This window comes from Periophthalmus magnuspinnatus, chromosome 15 (genome assembly GCF_009829125.3).
Source record: "Periophthalmus magnuspinnatus isolate fPerMag1 chromosome 15, fPerMag1.2.pri, whole genome shotgun sequence".
Lineage (NCBI taxonomy): Eukaryota > Metazoa > Chordata > Actinopteri > Gobiiformes > Gobiidae > Periophthalmus > Periophthalmus magnuspinnatus.
Genome location: NC_047140.1, coordinates 12,829,978 through 12,855,789, shown reverse-complemented (window position 1 = coordinate 12,855,789; position 25,812 = coordinate 12,829,978). Strand labels below are relative to the sequence as shown.

At 39.1% G+C, this 25,812-nt stretch overlaps 1 protein-coding gene across 1 annotated transcript in view; it reads right to left on the bottom strand.

Annotated features, from left to right (window-relative positions):
* Positions 1-25,812, bottom strand: part of LOC117382401 (regulating synaptic membrane exocytosis protein 1-like) — an 83,148-nt gene that overhangs the window by 47,026 nt on the left and 10,310 nt on the right. Inside the window, 3 exon segments of the mRNA XM_055227070.1 lie at positions 8,489-8,500; positions 13,085-13,289; positions 25,559-25,633. Of these exon segments, the coding sequence (XP_055083045.1) occupies positions 8,489-8,500; positions 13,085-13,289; positions 25,559-25,633 (292 nt within the window).

Genomic DNA, 25,812 nt, shown 5'->3' with positions numbered 1-25,812 from the left:
AACCCAAGACAAAACCAAGTCAAACCCAGGACTAACCCAAGACAAAACCAAGACTAAACCAAAACAAAATCAAGAACGAAGACTAAACAAGGACTAAACTAGGGCTAAACCAAGACTAAACCAAGACAAGACCAAGAACCAAAATAAATACTTACAACTGACACGCTGAAATATTGTATGCTAAAGCAACCTGTGTGAAATAGTGGGGCCATTCGCTACATCACTGGACAATAATAAGACAGAAAGCAGGGTTCTGAACAATATCAACATCATTTACTCGTTTAAATAACATGAGTCTAAATGTGGAACTTAACTCAGAATTTATTTTCAAAACTAACTTTATGGCACAAAATGAGTATCTGATTGTACAATTGATATATTAGGAATTATGTTAAAATCTTTTCGATAAGAATAGAGCTGTAGAGGGTTGATTTAAATATAGTGTTTCATTAGTGTTTATTGATTTCATTTTGAATAATATTATACATTTAGAGTAGAGAGTTTTTTGTAATAATCCTACTTTATGGTTATTGTGTCAGTGACGTAAACTATTCATAATTTTGGATCTTTTGTCACATGGTCACTCACCAAGACCACCAAGAGACAGGAGGCGTGATCACTCTGCTCCAAAGAGGAGATGGAAATGGACTAAGATTTCAAGTTGTACTTGAGGCATGGGATTTTATTTGCGACTTGCAGGGCAGGAGCTTGGTCCTACCTCTGCATAAGATTTGAATTATGAATTATAAACCAAATTTGTGATAGTACTATTTCCTTTAATCACTAAATGACTGCATGGCAAGTGTAGTTGTGTTCTTTGTTGCTTAAAATGTGACATATGACCACCATAATTTGATGGGTGAGTTTTGTGAGAAACTGGACATTGTTCAGTGTGTGAACTAAAATAGACCTTGGCAGTAATAATGATTACTGTATGGTTTCTGGTGTAAGTGTCAAAGAGGACCAAGAGTCTGAAACAAAGTCAGAAGGTAGTTCAACACAGGTAAAATGAACGGTGAAGCAACGGACTCTACAGAAAGGATAGGTTGAGAATCGTAAGATGTGCATGTTGACAGCTTCTATAGTGTCTCCCAATGTGTGTGTGTGTGTGTGTGTGTGTGTGTGTGTGTGTGTGTGTGCGTGTGTGCGCGCGCGAGAGAGGAGGATCGTTTTCTGGTCTACACGGTGCCCTCATAAGCCCCCACGCGGGTCTGCATAGCATCTTTGTGAGCCCCCCGTATTCCATATGCCTGCGCTCCACTGGTGGGAACATGTTATTTACCTTAGCATTAGTAAATCAAGAAACCAGTATGATGTAGTGCTACACTGCTAGATGTAAAGACTTTACATGACTGTGACAGGTCTAGGAGCGTGTAGTATTCTTTGGACACGTATAAATGAATATAAGCTTTTTCTATGCTCATTCAACTACAGGTAAGCAATTATTTTGACACAAGGTAAAAATATATCTCATTTCAACTACAAGTAACACCCCTAATAATCTATGTTGTGATTTTACTCTTGTAGCCTTGCCGGGCTTATGCGGCCCTGGGTGCCTAATCTCCCCACTGGTTGGATTCTGGAGGCTGTCGCAGAGGGTTGACTCCTGGAGTCAGACTGAGACCCAGAGAGGAAGAGGACTCGGAGCTCAGAGGGAAGAGAGGAGGAGGCATGCTGATGGTGGGTGGAGTGAGGAGGGGAGGCTCAAGGAGAGGAGGAGGAGTGATGAGGCAAAGAAGACTGTGCAGACAGTGAAGATGAGGAGGAGTCTGTGTGATCTACAATGTGGGACTGGTCCAGACTGGAACCAGACAGGAAACAATTTAACAAGACACATGGATCACATTAAAACAAATTTCATGTTTGTCAAAATTGCCTTTAAATAAAATACAGTGTTATTCTCCATTTTAAACCAGATATTTAAAATAGTTAAAGCACCAATTTCACTTCATGAAACAAAGACATCCTGTTTTTTAAGCTCTGAACCAACAAAGCACTTATTAATAAATGTATTAACTATTATCAGTTAAGGCAAATCATATTTAGAAATCAAATATTAATCAATACTACAACTAATATCGAAATACTCATTTGAGCATTTACTGATACTGGAAAAAATAACAATAATAATCACATCAACAGGACAGCATTTGAGCTTTCCTGAACAGTTTTAGTCTGATTTTGAGCTTTATCACAACAAGACCTCATGCTAAGATAAAAAAAGATGATTTTGTATAAGAAAATGACATGCTATCACTAAAAAAGGAGCATCTTACTTCATTGTGATCATAATTTCTTAAAAGTATTGAGTGAATTCCTTAGTGCAGAAATGGAGTTCTAATAATTGATAATTGCTATGGCAACTGTTCTGATTTTACATCATTGTGAAACCCATGAGTAGGCTGGTTGAAATTTTGAGGTTTGTATATGAACAGCTCTATGTATATATTAGCAATAGGTTTTCTTATTATTAAAGCCAAACGTGTTAAATGTCATGTGGTCATTATTATTTAGTGACATCTAGTTTTGTTATTCAACTTAAATATGCAAAGGAAAATGGCAAAGTATTAAAAACTGTAATAAAGACTGTATCCCTCGCCTTCACCACAGCCAATCAACGTTAGCATAGCGTTAGCCAGTTAGCGTTAGTAATATCTACAATTAGCTTATAAATTCTTCAACTAAATGTCCACGTCCAAAAGCAGAACAATTGGTATTACTGTCTTAGAACTGGTGCCCATGTTATGTAATGCCCAGAAGTTTTTTAATGGACTGTTCAACATTTTAAACCCAATGTAAAATCTAATTTCATGTTATAATACAATGCGGTTTGTAGACGTTAGCTCAGTTAGCTCAGTTTCCGCTAATTCCGTTCTTCTATTTTCGGTACCTTTCTCTGGCAGAAGCGTCCGACTCCGACAAACTCCAGACCCGCAGCCTGGACACATGTGACGCCTGGAGCCGGAGTGACAGGAGAAAAACCGCCTGGACATCCTCAGACCGCGCACAAAGCCTCGTGTCCAGTGTGTGTTCAGAGGAGGGGCGTGGAGGGAGGTGAGTGGACCGGGTTCGAATCTCGATTTTATTCCAGAAGTTGCCATGGTGACATTTGGGTTGTATTATTTTGCATGGAGTGCAGTGTTGACTTGTTGTTGCACGTAATCATTGGACATTTGACACAAACCAACTTACTTTATATAATATTTTAGCGCCGAAACTTTTCCTATATTCTCCATTGAAAGGAACGGGATGTCCATTTAACCGGAAGTGCTAGTACAAAGAAAGCGCGGTTTAGTTGCATTTACGGAAAAAGTGTGTGGGGTGGAATAAGGTCAATATTAAACCCAAAAATGCACAGATGGATAAAAACTGCTGCTCTATTAGACACTGAGTGCCTCAAATAAATCATAGTTAGGATAAAGTAATAATGATATAATGGTTATTACAAGTTTACAGAACAATCCAGTCTGTCTTTGTTTAATATTTCACACCAAATGATAGGTTAACAAAAAAAGTAGCTGGTTTATATGATTAGATAAATGATAGCTGCAAAAGGCAGACGAAATTATCAAATTAGAACGATATTGCATCTATACAGAAACACACTAAATCTAAAGTATACTGGCCTAAACAGAATTAAACCGGAGACAAAAACCAAGAATTAAACCAGGGCTAAACCATACCAGAACTGAACTAGGACTAAACCAGGAATAAACTGGGACTAAACCATAGCACAATGTATTGCTATTGAATCAAATTTGCTATTTGAATTTATGCAGTTGTCAAATTGCAAAGACTGCAGTTCAGGTTTTTTTTTTTTTTTTTGTTTTTTTTTTTTTGTTTTTTTTTTTTTGTACCTGTAGTTTATACTTTTACAAACATGTTATGAAATGCATGTGATTCTTGTATTTACCAGTTCATATTTCGGTCTTCTCTCAAATGATAGATTTTTAAATTTTTTTTACAATATGTGATTTCAACGGAATCCCAGTTTTTAAATACATATTGCAAATCTAACAACAATCGCAACACATGAAAAATCGCAGAAATTCAATTATTTTCCCGAATCGTTCAGCCCTTGTAAACCAGGACTAAAATATGTCTAAACCATGAAAAAAACAGGTCTGAATCAGGACTGAGCTCAGCTAAGGCTGAACAAAGGCTAAACCAGAACTAAACCAAGTCCAAACCAGGTTTAAAATAGGACTAAATCAGGACTAATCCAGGACAAAACCAGGACCAAACCAGGACTAAACCAGTAAACATTGCACAGTCACATGACATGAGCAGCCCCAGTGGAGCTTCTCAGATGAATCTAGGCCACAGCAGCTGGAGGTGCGCTTGTTTGGTGCATCTGCTCCTGCCTGCGCCTCACTGCCCCGCTGCTCTCCGTCTCCACCCGTCCGTGAGTGCACCCAGAGCCAGCACAGGCCAAATCTGAGCATTCCTGAAGAGAGGAGGTCGACTGTGCGCAAACAAAATCAGCGCAGTCTGCCAATGTTACCTCATAAATCTACTGTAAATGAACAACTGGGCTAGTCACAAGCACGTTATAGTCAAGCATTTTATTCTCTGCTCCATCTGACCCTCTCCTCTGCATCATGTGCTACATCTGACCCATTCCACTGCATCCTCTGCTCCTGTGACCTTCTCCTCTGCATCATCTGCTCCATTTGACTCTCTTCTCTGTTCCATCTGACCTTCTCCTTCATCCTCTGCTCATCTGACCCTCTCCTTAGCATCCTGTGCCCCATCTGACCCTCTTCTGCTCCTCGGACCCTCTCCTCTGTATCCCCTGCTCCATCTGACCCTTTCCTCTGTCGCCTTTGATTTAGAACTTGACAAACATGTTCTGAAATGCATGGGATTTTTGTATTAGTTTAGTTTGAAATTTTAGTATCTTGACACTACATTCAACCTTATTCTTACATAGTTCTGTATTGTTGCATTTTAAACAAACAGGAAATACAAGCACGCAGAGGGAGGGGCGGATCCAGGAGGTATCTACTCTGTGACACTTTGACATATGGACACGCTCTCAGACTAAATAAATAAAAACAATAATAAAAAATCATAAATCCTGCACTGAACCGAGTGTCAGGCGGAGATTAGAGTCTGTGAAACAAATGAGCTGCATCTGGAACAAGGGGTAAACACGGAAGAGGAAAGTAGGTCAATGTTTTATCTGGTAAATAAGTGGATTTTAATTTAAAATAAAAAGTTGAAATATAAAAATGATCAGGCCTTAACTTTAAAACAGCAAACGAGCCACATTGAGGCACATATTTGGCTAGTAACAGATGACATCACAACATTCTACTGGCTTGTAATTTTTAAAGGTACAAATTAAAACCATACTCTGGAACATTCTCCAAAAAAAATGCTTTTATTAGTCTTAAAAGGTATGTACTGAGACATTAGATGGGCACAAGTAAAGTGAAATGTGATTCTTGTTAAGATTTTAATCCTTTATCAATTCTTCTGGACAATTTTAAAATGTGAACTCTGAACAGAATGCATTTCAAAACATAAATCACGGATCTAATCGTAATTGTAATGTTTGTCAGATATTTTTCCCAAATCGTGCAATCCTATTTACTACTCAGTCACTGTTTCCCCAAAGATACACTAAGCCAGTATTAAAGTATTCAGTATTTTTCCCCATCGGCACGGACTTTGGTGAATGCGGTCTGTCGTATTTTTACATTCTGAGAGAGTGATTTTTCAGAGCGAGTCGATGAGAGCAGAGTCGGAGCTGCGGACGGGGTCGATAATAATCATGAGAACACATGACACATCGCTATGGCCACAAAAGAAACTCCCCGAATCAATACAGAGAAGTATCAGTAGGGAGGACAGGGAAAGAAGCAAAAGAGCAGGGAAGAACGTATCAGCCAGGGGGACAGTAAAGAATGCATCAGCTGGGGGGACAGGGGAAAAGACAGTAGAGGGTAGACAGAGTCGGATCAGCTGAGAGGACAGGGAGGAACGTATCAGCCGAAAGAACAGGGGAAAGAAGCAGGGATATTCAGACTGTATCAGCCGGGGGGACATTTGAAGCCTGAAGCGCAGAGGAACGAGGCAGAGTAGCTGAAAATACAGGGGACAGTATCAGTCAGGGGGACAGGGCAGACTGATCAGAGGTACATGGTAGAATATATCAGCCGAAAGGACAGGGGGTAGGGTCAACAGAGGGGGACAGTGGCTCAGTGGTTTGAGTATCTACCAATTTGAAAGTCAGAGAGGTGATTTCCACTCAAACCAAGTTCTGTTATTGTGTCCTTAGGCAATACTTCACCCACACTGCCTAGGAAAAATACAGTGTATGTGTGAGTGTTGATGGTGGTCGGTGGGGCCCATGGTTCAGATTGGCAGCCTTGCATTCGTAAGTGTGTTGAGTGAATGAATAAGGACAGTGTAGCACTTACTTCACGTTATACCACAGACAGTGAGAATCCCAGTGGCTAACTGCTGTGCGTTAATACTGCATAACGCACAAGTAGTACGCCAACAGCTAAACCACATTCTATATCACTGCTCTGCTGCCAGAACAATGCACAGGAAGTTGTACCTTAAAACTGCATAACACACAGCTCCAAGTCATTTAATGCTTACGTAATACAGTGGGACATGGATTCAGTAGTTCATACATTTATAGGTGTGAACTCAACAGTATAAATGGGTTGTTGTCTGTTAATAGAATGTGCTTCTGTCCCTCTCTCACATGACCGTATCGTTTAAAAATGTATTATCCAACTTTTCCCTTTTTTTCCTCCCCAGAAAGTGCATTGTAAAAACTTTATGACAACAATTAGACCTCACTATTTTCATTGAATTATAAAACATGACTTCATTTGTAAACTTTTAAAAAAGACTCTATATGACACTTTGGGATGAGAGTTGATTGGCTGCCCATGTGGTGCTTCACTTCTTCATATGAAAAAGCTGTTATAAAGCTGTGCTAGTGCCCAGAAAACTCATGTATGTGAATACTATAACGGTTTGGCAGAAGGTTAGAAAATTGTATATTTAAAAAAGCAACTTCCTCCTTTAAATTCAGTTTTTAAACAAAAAATCCAAAAGGAAAATCCACCAATGCTTGGTAACAATATACTGCAGTAATCAATGCTAAAACTAGACACTCATTTGAGCAGGTATCAGTATTAATACAAGTTTCATTCGCAGGACAGAAATGACTTTCCTGAATAGATTTAGAATGATCTAGTATAAGACCACATAGCGCAGTATACACCCATGGATGGGACCTACCTGGACGAGTGAGGGATTACACAGGTATGGTGAATGGTGAATGAATGGTCACATTTTTATATAGTGCTTTTCCACTTTCTAGACAGTCAAAGCACTTTACAAGAAGAACCACTCACCCAATCACACACACATTCATACACCAGTGTACGCTACTGGTAGAGCCTCATGGTAATATAAAAGAAAGTACTACAATTTAATGTTAAAAATCACATTCTATTGTCTAAATAAAGAGCGTTTTTTGAAATATTTGTGTTATGACAACACTAGTCCTTGGGCAAGACACTTCACTTGTCTGTATGTTCCTCTCCTCATCCAACAATTTCTTTACATTATAAAGACAGACATTGTAGTATGTTTAAAGTCAAACTGAATATTAATTTTTCATGAAATGTAAAAACTCTCCAAGGACAATCAGATATTTGGATCTGAACCAGCAGCTGTCAAACTCAGATCTATCAGAACAAACCACAGCAAATGCATGCTGTCAAATTATGTTGAGTTGTATATTGTACAATGACACAGTACTCTTACGTGAGTAAAATATTATACAGCGTAACAGTACTCTTACTTGAGTAACATATTGTGCAGTGTAACGGTACTTTTACTTCAGTAATATACAGTATTGTACAGTGCAACAGTACTCTTAGTTGTGTAATATATTGTATAGTGTAACAATACTCGAGTAATATATTCTACAGTGTAACAGTACTTTTACTTGAGTAAAAGTTGTGGTTACTATTCCCTCTGTGAGTAAGTGCTAAAAAATTTATGTTGACAATAGGAAATAATTTTAACATTTGTGTTTCTTGCACCATTCCTTCAGAAATTATTTAATTTAGTAAATTTTTGTTTCTGTCCTCTGAAAATACCAGATTTCATGTTTTGCCCTTCAAATTGCATTCACTTCTAATTATAAATGAGATATTACATCCCAACAGTTACTTTTGACTATAGTTTCCCAAAATACTTTTTTACTAATTTGTGGAACCGCAACTTTTTACTTCTACTTGAGTAATATTATTTTAAAGTACCAGTACTCTGACTTGACTACAGTTCTTTTCTGCCCATCTGGTTATTGTGTGCAGGCTATAGCGCTTTAACATATCTACAAAAAGACTATTCAGACTCTTTATAGAGAATAAACATTATCAGGAAAAGTCCCAAAAGTTTGAAAATCAATAAAAAGATGCATTGTAAAAATCAAACGTACAGAACTCACCACTTTGTCCTCCTGCAGTTTTGAAGCGTGTGGGAGAAAGAGAGTTACACATTTAGGATGTTTCAGACAGAAGGCAGGAGACTGTATAACTCTATGGGAGGTTCACTGTTTTTGAACGAAATCTCCAAATTTATAATCCACAAATGTTGAACCTTATCGTTATTTGTTTGGGATTGGTTCCACAAACTTCTCATATTCGTCTTATGTCTTGAAGTGATTTGAACTGACAACAATCACATCTTTGTGGTTGAATAATGGCACCATTTTCTGAAGCTGTTGTGAGAAAAAAAACAAAAAACACTTTTGTTTATTTATACTAACATTGAACTTTGTGCCAGTTTTTGTTTCATTGTGGATAGGTGAGGGAAAGAGAGAGAGGTGAAGTGAAAGAGCTCTCCTCTTTCAAGGATAGAGAGAGAGGTGAGCGAGACCTTTCAACTGACAACAATCACGTCTTTGGGGCTGAATAATGGCACCACTCTCTGAAACTAGTGGTGGGCTAGGGAGAGGGAAAGTTAAGGGAAAACTATTATGCAAAATCAACTTTTCAGAACTTTTAATCATGTTATAGTTCGGATTGATTGGTGCATGTTTGAGCATTCTTTAATTACTTATTTTCAAGACGCTGATCAACCCCTGTTTTCACCACCACTGACTAATAATGACTATCATTATTAGTATTGACACCTGGAGGGGCGTGATTGGGAAGAACGGCCTCCCTGATCTGAACCCGAGTGGTGTTTTGTTATTGGACTTCTGTGCTAGTCACAGTTTGTCCATAACAAACACCATGTTCGAGCACAAGGGTGTCCATCAGTGCACGTGGCACCAGGACACTCTAGGTTGGAGGTCGATGATCAACTTTGTTGTCGTGTCATCGGGGGAGATTGGAGACATGGACTCCGAGTGGGCCATGTTCTCCACCTCTATTGTCAATGCGGCCGCTCGTAGCTGTGGTCGTAAGGTCTGCGGTGCTTGTCGCGGCGGCAATCCCCGAACCCGGTGGTGGACACCGGAAGTAAGGGATGCCGTCAAGCTGAAGAAGGAGTCCCATGAGCCAACAAGGCTCGATAGAACTCCTGAGGCAGCTGATGAGTACAGGCGGGCCAAGCGTGCTGCGGCTCGTGCGGTTGCAGAGGCAAAAACTTGGGGTTGGGAGGAGTTCGGGGAGGCCATGGAGGAGGACTATCGGATGGCCTCAAAGAAATTCTGGCAAACTGTCCGACGCCTCAGGAGGGGGAAGCAGTGCTTCACCAACACTGTTTACAGTGCGGGTGGAGAGCTGCTGACCTCAACTGGGGATGTTGTCGGGCGGTGGAAGGAATACTTTGAGGATCTCCTCAATCCCCCCGTCATGTCTTCCGAGGAGGAAGCAGAGACTGGGGACCCGGAGGCGGACTCGTCCATCACCCTGGCTGAAGTCACCGAGGTGGTTAGCAAGCTCCTCGGACTGGAGCAGGAGCTGTGTTCGCATTGCCGGCAGTAAGTCAGACCTGTTCCCGGTGCATGTTGGACTCCACCAGGGCTACCCTTTGTCACCGGTTCTGTTCATTATATTTATGGACAGAATTTCTAGGTGCAGCCAGGGGCCGGAGGGGGTCTGGTTTGGGAACCACAGGATCTCATCTCTGCTATTTGCGGATGATGTTGTCTGGAGTTCAAGTATCTCGGGGTCTGTTTCATGAGTGAGGGAAGGATGGAGCGTGAGATTGACAGGCGGATCGGTGCAGCGTCTGCAGTGATGCGGTCCCTGTATCGGTCCGTTGTGGTAAAGAAGGAGCTGAGCCCAAAGGCGAAGCTCTCGATTTACCGGTCAATCTACGTTCCTACCCTCACCTATGGTCATGAGCTCTGGGTAATGACCGAAAGGACAAGATCGCGGATACAAGCGGCCGAAATGGGTTTCCTCCGCAGAGTTGCTGGGCGCACCCTTAGGGATAGGGTGAGGAGCTCAGTCACACGGGAGGAGCTCGGAGTAGAGCCGCTGCTCCTACACGTTGCGAGGAACCAGTTGAGGTGGCTCGGGCATCTGCTCAGGATGCCTCCTGGACGCCTCCCTAGGGAGGTGTTCTGGGCATGTCCCATCGGGAGGAGGCCCCGGGGAAGACCCAGGACACACTGGAGGGACTATGTCTCTCGGCTGGCCTGGGAACGCCTTGGGATCCCACTGGAGGAGCTGGAGGATGTGTCTGGGGTGAGGGAAGTTTGGGAGTCCCTACTTAGACTGCTGCCCCCGTGACCCGGCCCCGGATAAGCGGAAGAAAATGGATGGATGGATTATTATTATTATTATGAATATTTTTATTATTATTATTATTATAACAATACAATACAGTGCAATACTACACTCTTTTATTCAGAAACACTGCTTTATGGACGTGTGTATGGTGAGTATCTGCCTTATAAAAATATGACATACATTCTATGTCATGTTATTTTATTTAAAGCAATGTAACATGCAAAATGATTGATTAGAGTCAGAATGCAGCACTCCAATTGGGCCATGTATCAGACTGCATCACATAATACATTTTAATGCAGGCATTCAGTATGCTGCAACCAAAAACATTTTCAAAGTCCTCTTCCCAACACTGATACATAAGTAGACACATTTTTGTATTAATATGAATAGACAGCTAAGCACAGCATGTATTTGACAGTTTTTTCAATGCAGGTACATGTATCAATGGCAGAGGCTTAAGTATCACCATGGACGGGATAAGTGGTTCATAATGGGCAACTCTTCCTAATTCAGTAAACCATTCTTTAGTTGGTGGAGATGTAGGACTTTTCCATTCTCTTAATAATACCTGTTTTCCTATCATTATAGCTGTCTGAAGAAACTGAGCATTTTGACTATGTTCTGCAATAGGTGGGTCCCCCAGCACATACAGTCTGGAGGAGAGCTCAGAGGTGTCATCTGTGATCTTGTTAATACAAGAGTGAATTGCATTCTAGTATTCTAAAGTCTTAGGACTTTGCCACAGAGAATGATTTACAGTGCCATCTGCGCTTTGACATTTCCAACCATTTGGTGTGTTCTTGAGCCCCAATTTGTGTAACATGGCTGGTGTCCCAAACCATTTTGAATTGTCCTTCTCCCAGATATTTTTTAATATGGTTGTATCATTTTGGAGTAAAGCCTAGATACTGCAAGATTTGCTTCAGAATTTTTATGTTTATGTTTTTCCATATTTTTTTACAAGTGAGTAAAGCCTGGATGGGTCTTGAAACACTGGGGTAAATGCTTCAGATTAAATAATAGTTTACATAGGCCCAGGCCAGCACAATCTACTGGCACTTGTAGTTTTTCTAGTCGCGGGTGAGCATTTGATTCCCTACATATATATCGTTTGCATGTCCTGTCAAAAAAATTAAAATATTTATTGGGGATTGGCAATGGAAGGGATTGGATAAATTTAGCCATACAAGACATTTTCAAGAGGTTGACATTTCCTCATAGAGATAGCTGAAGTGATGACCACCTGACCACACCCAAAGATATTTTCCTCATCAATGGGTCAACATTTTTGGGAAGAGGATTCCCAAATATTTAATACCTTCTGTGGGCCACTCAACCTGTCCAGCTTGGAATGGTGTTTTAGGACAGTATGAGGTGAGAGGAAGTACTATTGATTTGTTCCACTTTACGATATATCCGGTTCACCAAGAGAAGACATGTTATGGAAAGTAGGAATGGATGTGCCAGGGTCAGAGTCAAAACAGATCATACCATCTGCATATAGAATCAATTGATGAGTATCACCCATTCTTATTCCCGTGAACTATTGTTTTTTGCGTATTACCTGTGTCAGTGGTTCTAATGTCCAAAAGTCTGTTTTAGATGAATGTTGTTATTTAAAATGTCTAAATTATAATATAATCAGCACTGCAGGTCTTTAAGAGAGGTTAAGAGTGTGGATCAGGAAAAGAGGAAGAGAAAGAAAGAGTGATGGGGGTAAGGGGGGAGAGAGGAGTAGTCACCCCCTACGGCCCGGTATAGTTCACCTCCGGACCCCCCGAGGCCCACTAGCCGCACTTTAGACCTCCTAGTCTGTACTCTTCACTAATGCCCAATTAACCTTTACCTGTTCAGGAACAGAGAATAACATATCAATATGACATAAACCTGGGCTAAACCAGGACTGAACCAGGACTGGGCCAGGACTGAACCAGGATTGAACCAGGATCTAACAGGACTAAATAGGGATACACTAGGACTGAATCAAGGCTCAATCAGGTCTGAACCAGGGCTAGACCAGGACTGAAGGAGTTAATGCTAGGTTTCAATCTGAAGTAAACCAGGAAAACCAACACTCAACTAGGCCCAGTCTAAACCAGTAAGAGTAAACCAGTACTAACCTAGGACTAAAACAGGACTAAATGTGCTACCTGTGCTAAAATTGGATCTAACTAAGTACTAAACCAGGGATAGACCCAAACTGAACTATAACTAAACAAAAAACAGGACTGAAACAAGTCCAACTCAGGAATAAATCTATTCTAAACACAGCCTAAACCCAGTCCAGACCTGATCTAAACCCAGTCCAGACCCGGTCTAAACTCTCATGGTCACTCACGGTCTACAGAACTGACCGTGTTGGAGCGCAGTGAGACCCTCCCTCCGCAGCGGGCACAGAACTTGGTGTGGCAGTAGGAGCAGAGGTTTCCGCAGCCGTTGGCAAACTTGGTCTTATGGCAGATTCCACAGGTCGGAGCGTCGTCACGGTGACCAGAGGCAGCGGCCGAGGCCTGGCGGATCACGCTCTCCCGGTAACTCGACAACTGCTGCTGGATCCCTCTGAAAACGTAACAAGGACAGAAAGTTTAAACAAGCTCTACATGATTTATTTCCATGTATTTGAGAAAATTAACCAGAGACTAAACCAGAGACTAAATCAGGACCAAACCAGAGACTAAACCGAGATTAAACCCCTGGCCCAGTGTATTACATGGTTGTTAGGTAATAGTTATGGAATTCTCTCTTTTTTAGATAGAGATAATAAAAAAAAATTGTGTGTGTATATATATATATATATATATATATATATATATATATATATATATATATATATATATATATATATATATATATATATATATATATATATATATATATATATATATATATATTTTATTTTTTTTTATCCAACCCAAACTTGTCACAACTGAAGTAAAAATATTTAAAACATTACTGTTGTTATGTAAGTATTCAGACCATTACACTAAATTGTTCATAAAAGCTGATATAACAATTCAACCAACAGTGAAATAAATGAATAACCACAAGTTAAACATTGATGACATTATATATAATAAATGAAATATGAAGATACGAGGTGTTAGCTCCTCCTCCTATATCAAACCTATAGTACTCACAAATCAGAAGCAGTACCATCGTCTGACACTTCGGCCATTAAAAACTACAAATCCCAGCTATGAATCACACTACGAATTCCAACAGTACATGGCAAAAATGTGTAGTCCAAATCTGACCTGTGTCCAGGGTTAATATGTGAGCAAAACTAATTAAGTCTTTGATGCTAAAAACTACAAGTCCCAGAATGTTAGGTGAAATTTGTCGTCCGTTTTAAACCAGTGGGAGATAAGAACAGATTAATCTTCATGAAAATGTTTAACCAAATAATTCTTTATCTGCAAAAGCTAGGAATAGTGAAAAACTATGCGAAAATGTATCACTGAGAAGCTACAAATCCCAGAATCATAGCTCAAAATTGTAATCCTTTCAGTTCAAATAGGAGTTCAAAAAGCAAAATGTCACTTGGGAAAATCTCCAAAAAACTGCAAGTCCCAAAATCCTAGGTGAGATTTGTAGTCCATATTGTTCAGACCTGCTGCTCAACTAAACAGTTTAAAAATACAGGGCTCATTCATGTAAATCCATGTTAGCTTCAGTGAGTGTTATATAGCATCACAAGCAGTCTTCCTGCTCCAAAGGTCACGAAGGGGTCACCTGCTGCTAGCGCACGGCAGGCTAGCTTCCACAGACCACCTCTCTCAGTACGGGAGCGTCCCAGGGTCCTTAAACGCATCTCAGATCATACAGTTTTAATAAGAGTTCTTTCAGTTACTTCATTTGTTCAACTAATATCTGATAACCAAGATTATTATTATCAGGTGGTCAAGGTGGTCTAAATCAAAACTCAACCAGATCTAAACCAGGTCTAAAGCTGGACTTAATCAGATGTTCAGGTCTTCACATGACATTTAGAGTCTCTCTGACTTCAAAACACGCAAAGCACTTTATATTACGGAATCCCTCACCAATTCACAAACATTTATAGGAGGCAGATTAAGTGTCTTGCCCAAGGACAAGCAACAGCAACATTATGCATTATGGAAGTTGGATAGAACTTGTGAAGTTGATCTGACCACTATTATAAGGAATTCAAACAATTGATATTCAGCATAGCCCCAAGTCTAGACTGAAGAAGGACTGACCCCCTGACCTAGCTGAACTAGCATAATAGTACTAACAATCCCAATTCCTAAAGAATCTTTAAAGAATTGTTTGTGGTAAATATTGTATAATCAAGCCATTATACAACCAGGTTGGGCAGACAAATCTACTTCCACAAAGTCAACACAGTATTTGAAACTTATTCATACACCTTTACTACTACTACTGCAACTAATACTGCTGCTGCTACTACTGCTACTACTACTACTACTACTACTACTTAATACAACTACTATTCCTACTGCTGCTGCAACTTTTATTGTGCCTATTAGTATTACTTCTTCTACTACCACTATTACTGCAACAGCTACTATTACAACATCTAAAACTACTGCCACTACTAGGACTATTACTACAAGTAATACCTCTCCTACAACTAATGCTGCTGCTGCTGCTGCTACTGCTACTACTGCTACTACTACTACTACTATTAGTACAAGTAATACCTCTCCTACAACTATTACTGCTACTACTGCTACCATCCACCTGACAGTTCAAAGAGAATGACCACCTTAACGGGCTGATACTTCTTGCTCATGTGTTTCTGTATTTACTTGACAGCTCTGTTAGAAGTGTCCCTGTTTAGTCTCATTATAAACTCCACATTTACATTTCCTGTTCAAGGTTATCCCAAATCCCGCCTCCTCCTGTCGCCTTCGTCAAAACATCACTGAAGGAACCGCTAACGTGGGCTCTGTCTCCTGCATATGTTAGCCAAGTGTTTACTGCATTAGCATAAAACGCGTGGTAATTAGCCGCTAACGACGCTAATGAGGTCCGCTGCAACAATCTACAAAGAAAACTGTCCAGGAGAATGAAGATATGCTTATACTAATTTATCCAAAACAATATCATATCTGTGGCCATTTAGAAACACGTCACCTGTGTGTGGACAGACATGTGTGTGTATGGATAGAGACGCTTCACCTGTGTGTGTGGACAGAGATGCTTCACCTGTACGTGTGTGTGGAAAAAGACACTTCATCTGTATGTGTGTGTGGGCAAAGATGCTTCATCTGTACGTGTGTGTGTGTCTGTGTGCGCGTGTGTGGACAGAGACACTTCACCTGTAGGGGTGTGTGTGTGTGTGTGTGGGTGTGAGGACAGAGATGCTTCACCTGTACATGTGTGTGTGTGCACAGAGACGCTTCATGTGTGCATGTGTGCGAGGACAGACATTTCACCTGTACATGTGTGTGTGTGTGGACAGAGACGTTTCACCTGTACGTGTGTGTGTGTGCATGTGGACAGAGACGTTTCACCTGTACGTGTGTGTGTGTGTGTGTGGACAGAGACGCTTCACCTGTACATGTTTGTTCTGCTTGGTCCATTTAATACTACATGTATGTGAGGAGTACATGTGATCAGGTGTATGTGCAGTGGCCTGTATGACCAGTAAACACTTTGTCATCCGTGTAATTCATCAAAACTGTTTCTGTTGAATCGTATCTCTAGTTCTGATCTTATACTGAAGTCATAAGTCCTCACTTTGTCCTTGTACATTTGGCCTGACCTTTAAATATAAAAATGGTGTTTGTTTACTACTACTACTACTACTGCTATTACTGCTGCTATTAATGCTACTACTGCTACTATTATTCAGTGGTGGAACATAATGAGTTATTTATAATTAAGTATAAATGTAAGGTATTTGTACTTTACTTAAGTCACTTTTAAAGTGGATACTTTTCACTTTGACTTCACTACCTTTGAGAGCTTGTACTTTCTACTCCACTACATTTTTTAACTGGACAGAATAGTAAAAGTATTGTTTTTATCATAGTTTGAGACCTGCTGAAAAGACTGGTGGTTTTATTTTTTAAATGGTCATAATTTGAGCAAACAAGAATATATGGATAAAAACAGTTATGAAGAAAATTTGTTTCTGTTGAACAAAATTCAGCACAAATGTTTATCAACATCAAAACATTTGAAGCTTTATTAGATCTCAAAATCTACATGAAATGCTTTTATTTTTACTCTTTAAGTCAGTTTTTTAAACAGGTACTTCAATACTTTAAACCACTTACTTAAGTAGATTTTTTCATGTTGTACTTGTTTGTTGTTTTTTTTTTTTTTTTTTTTTTTTGCTTCAGTATTTGTGCTTTTACTTAAGTAACAAAATTTTGTATTTCTTTCACCACTGCTAGTATTACTACTACTACTGTTGCTGCTGCTGTTGCTACTCATGTCTCTGGCTGCTGGGTCCTGTCCTGATATTAAATAAACTCCTCCTGCGTTAAAACTCCAGAGCCACATCTCTTCAACTCTTGGGCTACTACAATTTATTCTACAACAGTTGGCATCACGAACAGAAAGTCTACAAACAGCTTAATCTGGTAAGTGCAAATGTTCCTCCTTTGACAAAATGGAGGGAGGCGTTGTCTTGAAATGGAGATTCATACTTGACTGACAAATGGCCTGTGTGATGAGAATTGGGAACATTAAGTGTATGGTATGGCAGCGGTTCCCAGCCTTTTTCTTCCAGCGTGAAGAAAAAGGATATGCATTGATACGGGTAAAATATGGGTGGTTTTAAGGAAAATTGTAGTTATTTTTCTGATAAAAGAGATGTTACAGTAATGATTATAAAATACTTAAATAAAAGGAGATCAAATGTCATCAAATGTCATTTACCTACTGGTTGAGAGCACTGTTCCCTCTAAGCTGCGCGCGTGCGCAATTGCGCACTGCTGACACGGTCTCCGCGCACAGAAAATCTGCGCTGCGCACAAAAACAATCGAACCAGAATTGAAAATAAAATAAACACACAACGATTCATTCTGCGCTATTTTTCAATGTGAGTCAGTGAGTGTGACCGGGGACGAGCTGCTCCAGACAATTATGTGATTCACATACGTATCTGCGTAGTTTCTCCACGTGATTGACAGGCGTCCTCATGTTCCGCTTCCAGAGTTTTAGCCGATGTGACCGATGTGGACTGAAAACTCGCTAATGATGCTAATGATGCTAATGATGCTAATGATGTTAATGATGCTAATGATGCTAAGTGTTTAACCCCTTAACGTTCCGACGGCCCGCGCTCTGGCGCACTGTTTTGTAGCAGTTTTGCGTTTTAAACATGACGAAACGGACAAAACAAAGGAAGTATGTATGGAAGCCCGTTTCCGCCATGAAAAAAAAAAAAAAAGCTCCACAGAAAGTCGAAATTACGAGTTTTAAACTCGTAATTAGGAGTTTTAAAACTCGTAACTAGGAGTTTTAAAACTACTAATTATGAGTTTAAAACTCGTAATTATGAGTTTTAAAACTACTAATTATGAGTTTAAAACTCGTAATTAGGACTTTTAAAACTACTAATTATGAGTTTAAAACTCGTAATTAGTAGTTTTAATTAGTAGTTTTAAAACTCATAATTACGAGTTTTAAACTCATAATTAGTAGTTTTAAAAGTCCTAATTACGAGTTTTAAACTCCTAATTACGAGTTTTAAAACTCCTAATTACGAGTTTTAAACTCATAATTACGAGTTTAAAACTCGTAATTTCGACTTTCTGTGGAGCTTTTATTTTTTTTTTCATGGCGGAAACGGGCTTCCATAGAAACGGGCTTCCATAAGTACGCGACCGAGGACACTGTGGATGTTTGTACAAGTTAAACTAGAGGCATCTCGGACCCGGAGCGGTTCGTGGAACCGAGTGAAGATCTCATGGTGGACTCAGGAGCAGAGGACCTTATGATTTGATGGACTGGATGCTGTTTCTGATCGGTAAGTGTGGTTTATTCTGCTATTGACTTAATTGTGGGTCAAATATATCATGCGTAATCATTAGCATTAGCTAATGCTAATGCTAATGATTACCACCACCAATCATCACACACACACCACTTGGGTGAAGTGTCTTGCCTAAGGACACAATGACAGAAGTTGGTCCGAGCGGGACTCGATCCTCCAACTCTAACCACTGAGCCACTGTAGCAGAATGACTGTCACACTGTACAATCATGTCCAGTGTGTTCTTAGTTTACAGTGTGTGTTTGTTTACATTTTGAAGTGTGTGTGTTTGTTCAATGTTTGCAAATATTTATTTTGACCCATTTCACTTGTTTTGACTATATTTTATATACCAATACACATTATATATTGTGTTTTGATATAATATATAAATGTACAGTAATAGAGCAGCTGTGCAGATACAGATTCCTCTCAGTGTGTATTGGTCATTGACTGTCAATGTGAGTTGTGAGTTGTAAAAATCAAATGATCGTGTCATATACTGAAAAAGAGTTAACAGACTGTTTCCCAGACACAGGACAATCTCACTCAGTGCAGAGCAAAAGCTTCACACAATGGCTTATACTCATAATACAAGTCAGAGCTTTATCATAAAAATGTTAAGTGTGTTTTCAACATTGGAGTTTACAGTTGTCCTTGGTTTGGTTGGAAGCTCATGTTTTGCCATAGTTAAAATTAAATATTTATACTTCCAATAGCATTAACATACTACACAGGTCATGAGCAAGATTTCTGTCATTTTCATTGTATAAGTGGCTAAAGCACTTAATTAAAAGTCTTATAACAGAAATGTAAATGTGGTAATTTGATTCTTTTAATAAACCATTTAACTTGGATGGATGTGATGCAGCATGACCACAGTGCGCACGTCTGATGTCGCTCACACTGGTCCATGGGACGCTCAGGGAGTTTGTGTGTTTGCTCAGACTCGTGAAAAATTAGAGGGAACATTGGTGAGGTCTTCGGGGTTACTTGTTAGCTGGGGTATTCCAGTGCACAAAGCCAAGCAGGATAAACAATTATAACATTATATTAGACCTGCTAATAGTCACACAAAAAGGATGAGGATAATGAAGATAACTTGATGTGTCATGTTTTGAGAACTGATGCTGTTTGATATTGTCTCACAGGAAGATGCTGTGATGATGGGGATCGAGATAAGAGAAGACCAGGGACTAACATCACATTAACTTTTGTATTTCATCCACTGCAGCATGAGTACAGTGTTTAAGAAAGTAAATGTTGACAAACACCAACAAAAGTTCTAAAACAGGTGGTAAGTGTTAAGTTAACAGTTGCTATTTTTAAATACTTCAAAAAATAAATACAATCAATTGTGGAGAATGCCAGCATTTTTTTTAAAATATGGAGTCAATAACTGGCATTAACAACTACATTTATATTATTTTGACTGAATTTAGTCTGACTGAAGCACTACTGTGAATGGTTTGATGGATGCAAGTTTTTATTGGATAAAAAAATAAAGCTTGTGTGACTGAGTGAATCAGAACTGGTCAGGAGGACGTGTGCTCTGCATGTCTTTAATGCCTGGTTTTATTTGCGCAGATAAAGATAAATAATTGCTGAATGTTTTGATGGTTGTTGGTTATTCTAACTGCTTAGCACAATAGTAATTTTTTCAGCATAAACATTCCCTTTTCTCCTCAAACCAATCATTTTGAATTAGAAGTTAACTTTGCCACTCTAGTTTTTTGCGGTGATCTGCATCTCAACCTTCACCAGCTCAATCAGGACAAGGCCAACAGGCTCCCCAGCTTTACTTTATGACATAAACATATCATGTGATCCAGATCATCTACAACTTGATGTGCTCTGGCTTTGATTGAAATAATCAAATTACTTGCCAAAGAAAGAACAAAATGCATTTTAGGTTTGTTTCCTTATTGCGAGAAACATGAGCTATTTCGGGTTAACTAATTTTACGTTTGTCAGCATCTGAGAGAAATATTCAATTTTAGTTGAATTTATTTTTGTAAAGTCCAAAATCACAGCAGCAGTCACCTCACATGGCTTAACAAAATGGTTGATTTAACCAGTAGAAATGTATGGAAAGAGATATTGCTTTTTAACTAAACATACAACAGAATTATATCTTAGATTATTCTCTAACTAAAACTACACTACGGCTTCAAGTTTGATGGTTTTGACATTTAAAGAGAGGATTGGTATTTTGCTAGATACATGTTAAGGAAAGTGAAATAAATACATTTCTGGTCTTCTGGATCACCACATGATGATGTCACAAGGTGTAAGAGAGTGTTGTGAGCTGTGCAGAGGGAGACGGACCAAATGTGCAGAACTACTGAAACAAAACACAGTATTGCCTGGGTCTATTCACTCTCAGATGTAGTATTTACATTATGTGCCATTTAAAAATTCTTAGAACAAGATTTAACCTTTTGCTCCTGTTCAAGCCGGTCTATTTCTGTCTCTGATCTCAGACTGAATTCCCCTTGGTCTGAACAGGAAGTGTGTCTTGATGCTGAGCGGTCGCCATGGCATCCAGCTGCAGGGACCAATCAGAGCGCGGCGTTTGGAGGGAAAACATCCTCCAGGAGCAGGTCTGTTTTTACAAAGCTGACATGAGTAAAGATGGCTCTGAGGTCACACTCTGCTATTTATGGATTCATATTCAGGCTGTTACCTTTGACCCAGCATTATGAAATTACATCTAAAATATGGGGTTTACAGAATATCCTCAGCAGATTTTTTTTGTTTGTTTGCTTTCAATTTCAATTAAATGTTTTATTTGATATGCAAAACTTGATATGATAAGGAAAGCAATATTGAAAATGACAAAGTTTTTCATTGTGACCGGCAAACTAGAGGAGGTGGTTTTGTCATTTCTGTTAAAAGTCACCTGTATGTGGACCTTCCATTTTCCTGAAAAGAAGGTAATAAAAAAAATAAATAAATAATGCTATTGCTGGTATTTATCGTGCAACTTCAGCACCCAGTACACTGAAAACAACTTAACATTTACATTAACACATTTCACTTTAAATTTTGATGAGCTGAATCCCCCTTTCCTTTGCTTCCCACGATAAGTCACTCCCCCTTCAGAGCGCTATCATAACACAATCAGTGTGCATCCCACTAATGAAACTACTGCACATCGTATCAGGTTTGTTAAGTTGTAGTGTAAAGTTTTGTATCATACTTTTGGATATTTATGGAGAATTGTTGTATGGGAACATGGGTGAAGTAGCATTGCACAGAATGTTACAGCTAACCATAAGGAGGGTTCAAATAAGATCTAGCAGAGATCGCAGAATGACTGAAAAATGCATGGATGACATCTAAAACTTCTTCAGACATGTTTTTGATGAAGGAACAACATTACAACATGGTAGAAAGCTAAAAAAAAAGAAAGAAAGAAATTGCATAATGTTGCATTGTGCATTACAAAATCAATAATCAACCCATCAGGACTAGTTGACTCTAAAAATAATCATTGTTGTGTTTTGATCATCATTATCTGGACTAAAAAGATTCTAAAACAAACAACTTTTTAATGCCAAAGACAGTGGCATTATCTAAAACCCTTCAGTCCCCATATTTCAACCTCTGTTTGTTTTTAATGTATTGAAAAGTCTCAATATAGCAACTTTTTGTCCACTTGACAGATCTGCATTTTTCTTTTACTCTCAGTACAATAGAAATAATAGTTTGTCTAGTCAACTACTAAGATAATTGGTAGTTGCAGCCTTACTCCTCAGTTTTGCCTCCTCTTCACTAGGACTGGGAATCACAGGGCCCCTCAGTATACAATAAACAATACATGGCTCACACTATGATAATATCACAATATGGCGATACATGCAGTTTTCAATATATTGCACATGATATTCTGGGATACATCACTATTTTTTTTAAGAATGAAATATTTCAACAACAGTATTTAAACCATAACTTGCACAAACGTAACATGAAATAACCCCAATTTTATCTTGTATTGCATAAACATGTTTCCTTTCTCTAAACAAGCAACACCATTGTAGCTCTGTCACAAAATCATTTAATAAAATATACAAAAAAAATACTCTTTGCTATTTAAATTGATAAAGCAGCCCATGATAATGATACTGAATCATCAAATTTAGTATTCCAATATATTGAAATTCAACATTTAAGCACACCCCAATTGAGATCCAAAACACACACACTTTGCGAAGATGTGAGTCTGGTCAACGGTGAATGTCCTCCTTTTCAAATGGCTGTGATTGACAAGTTTATTAGCCAATTAGGGACACACATGGCCCATGCATATTGAAGAAATAAACAAAAAATATATCATGGGGGCTGAAAAACATGTTGGATTTCTGCAGAATCAATCACTCTGTTAATCTGAGGTGACATTAATTTTGTTTTATTTGTAAATCACAGATGATGATGCACTCTTTCGTTTCACATGCATCATTGAAAAAAACAAATCTGATTGGACGGTCATGTTTGGCCTGGCTTGAGATGCAACAGAGGGCGTGGAGACCAGACTGATATCAATCTGTATTAAAAAAATACAGACAGATATCAGTCTGGATTTGCCAGGTAAACACCCCTGTACTTACTAACCTCTCCTCTGTAGCACACAACACTACACTTGTAACTGTATATCTCTGTGGGGTCAGTTTCACACGTCTGTAGTAAACATACTGTAGTAAACAGCAGACTGCGCTAAGGGCTAAATGACCCTGAAGTGACCTGCTCTGCTCTGGACGCATATTTCCTTTGAGCTCATTAAACTAATCAGGTTTTATTTTCCTGCACAGGCTCTGCTGAGGAGCACAATTCAATAAATACATTTATATATATGTTTGGTTATTTCACAAGAAAACATAAGAAATGTGTCAGAATAGGTTGTCAAAAGCATCAAAAATCACATAATAAATGACACTAAAACTAGTATCGAAAGAGTATAGAAATTAAAGACTCATTTGAACAGGTATCCACACTAAGACAGAAATGAACTGAATAGCTTTAGAATGATCTTAAGATGTATCAGAACAACTATAAGACTATACAGAGTGTGTTTACATGTACTGGAGTATCCCAGTTATGAGCCTTATGATAGTTTTGTGGATATGATGTTTACATGCGCTTGGAACAACCAGGATACACATCTCCCTGTATACATGAGGAATCAGAGTATCCTAGATATTTAAAGTGGTAACTATGACAGATATATTTGCTAACTTATGGATTTTTATCACGTTTCCAACAACAAAGGAGCAAGATCTACATTAAAATAAGAACACAAGACTGTGGGGCACAGTCAAAGCATCAGTAAATGACGTCTTTAACAGATGAAAAATTCAGCAGAGTCCTAAAAAGTCTGTTCAGTTTGAGAGCAACACAAACAGCCACAGAAATTACTATAGTGTTAAACAGTGCCTCTATTGAGCAGTAGACAACTATAAGTTGTTTATACGGCATTTTTTGGGAATTCAAACTGCCCGTATTCAGATTTCACAGCTTTCACAAATGTTGAATATTGTAGGGATTCTTCTCTATTTTCACAACATGAACATTTCAAAATCTTAAATCCTCAAAGTACCTAAATGTTATATTTGTAAGATTTACCCTAGCCCCACTACGAGCCCGCTCTTAGCCCACTCTTAGACCACTCTGAGACCACCCTGGGACCGCACTAGCTTCGCTTTAGCAGTGATTGTTCTGATTCTGACATCACATGGTGGGAGGCACTAGCCCCTATTGATGAAGTAATGTGGAAGGAAAAATTATTTTTGGGCCCATGTGCCAAAGATCACAGGCCACTGAAAACAATGCAACGCCATCATGGGTTCACCTTCCAGATTTTATTATACTTCCATGCCCCTACCACATCTGTTACTTCGGTTTGCACATGCTCATACTGGTGCTCAGTACAACACCAATGGTGAGAAATCAAGATACTGTATATGCGGAGTAGTATCGGAATATTTCAGTGAGGGTATCCTGGTTTCTCAGAACCAGAATTCTGACTTATCCAGGTTGCTGAAATCAGGGTCCTGTGTTTACATGGACACTAACAAAACCAGGATACTGTTCAACGTGTTCATTAGTAGTAGTAGTAGTAGCATCAGTAGCAGTGGCAGTAGTCACTTCGTTGAATCCCCTCTAAGCACTCATCCGCCCACAGCAGTGAGTGACAGGAGCTGAGTCCACAGACTTAAGTCCAGTTTGAGACCGGCCAGATGTTAACTGGATCTGGGCTGAGACATGTCCATCTCATTTAGACATTTATCCACTTACTGTACTACTGTTTAACAAAAGCCACTGACTCAGAAAACTGCACAATGAACAGTTATTATCAGTTTAAAACAATTCATTCTTTTACCTTCTAATACTGACACATTTTCACCATCCAAAATGACAACAAACCAATAATAGCAATGCTGTTTAATTTAAGCTCGACATATTTCGCAGAGTTAATGCCATTCTTTATTTACTCTTCAAATACTAAAACATGATGAACTTCTGCACCACGGCCACCCTGAGGCAGACTGACTGAGAAGTGGCTATTAATCTGTGGCAATGGCCGCTCACACTGCTATCAATCCCAAGGACTCGGAGAACACAAACTCTGAACCAGAACTAAGCTAAGAACCAAAGCAGGACTAAAGCAGAACCAAACCAGGACGGAAGCAGAACCAAACAGGGTCTAAAGCAGGATTAAATCAGGACTAAACCAAGACTAAATCAGTACTAAACCAAGACTAAACCAGGGCTAAATCAAGACCAAACCAGGAGTAAACCAGGTCTAAACCAGGTCTAAACCAGGACTCTTTATGGGTGTAAATGTGTACCAACCTGACGTCATTTTGCTGCGGAGGTTTCTTCTGTCCCACCAGGTTCACGGTCCGAGCTTGGATAGGCTTCTCCTCCCTGAAAATACAGTATAAACATAAATACATGGAATTGTATAAACAAGTCTAGGGCTATAAGCCTTTACTCGTTTTAGTCAATCAATGAATCAATCAATGAATCAATTGAACTGGTCTGTTAGATAAACACAAAAAAGTACATTGTTTCCTAGTAGTTTTTTTTTTTTCTGGATAAATAGT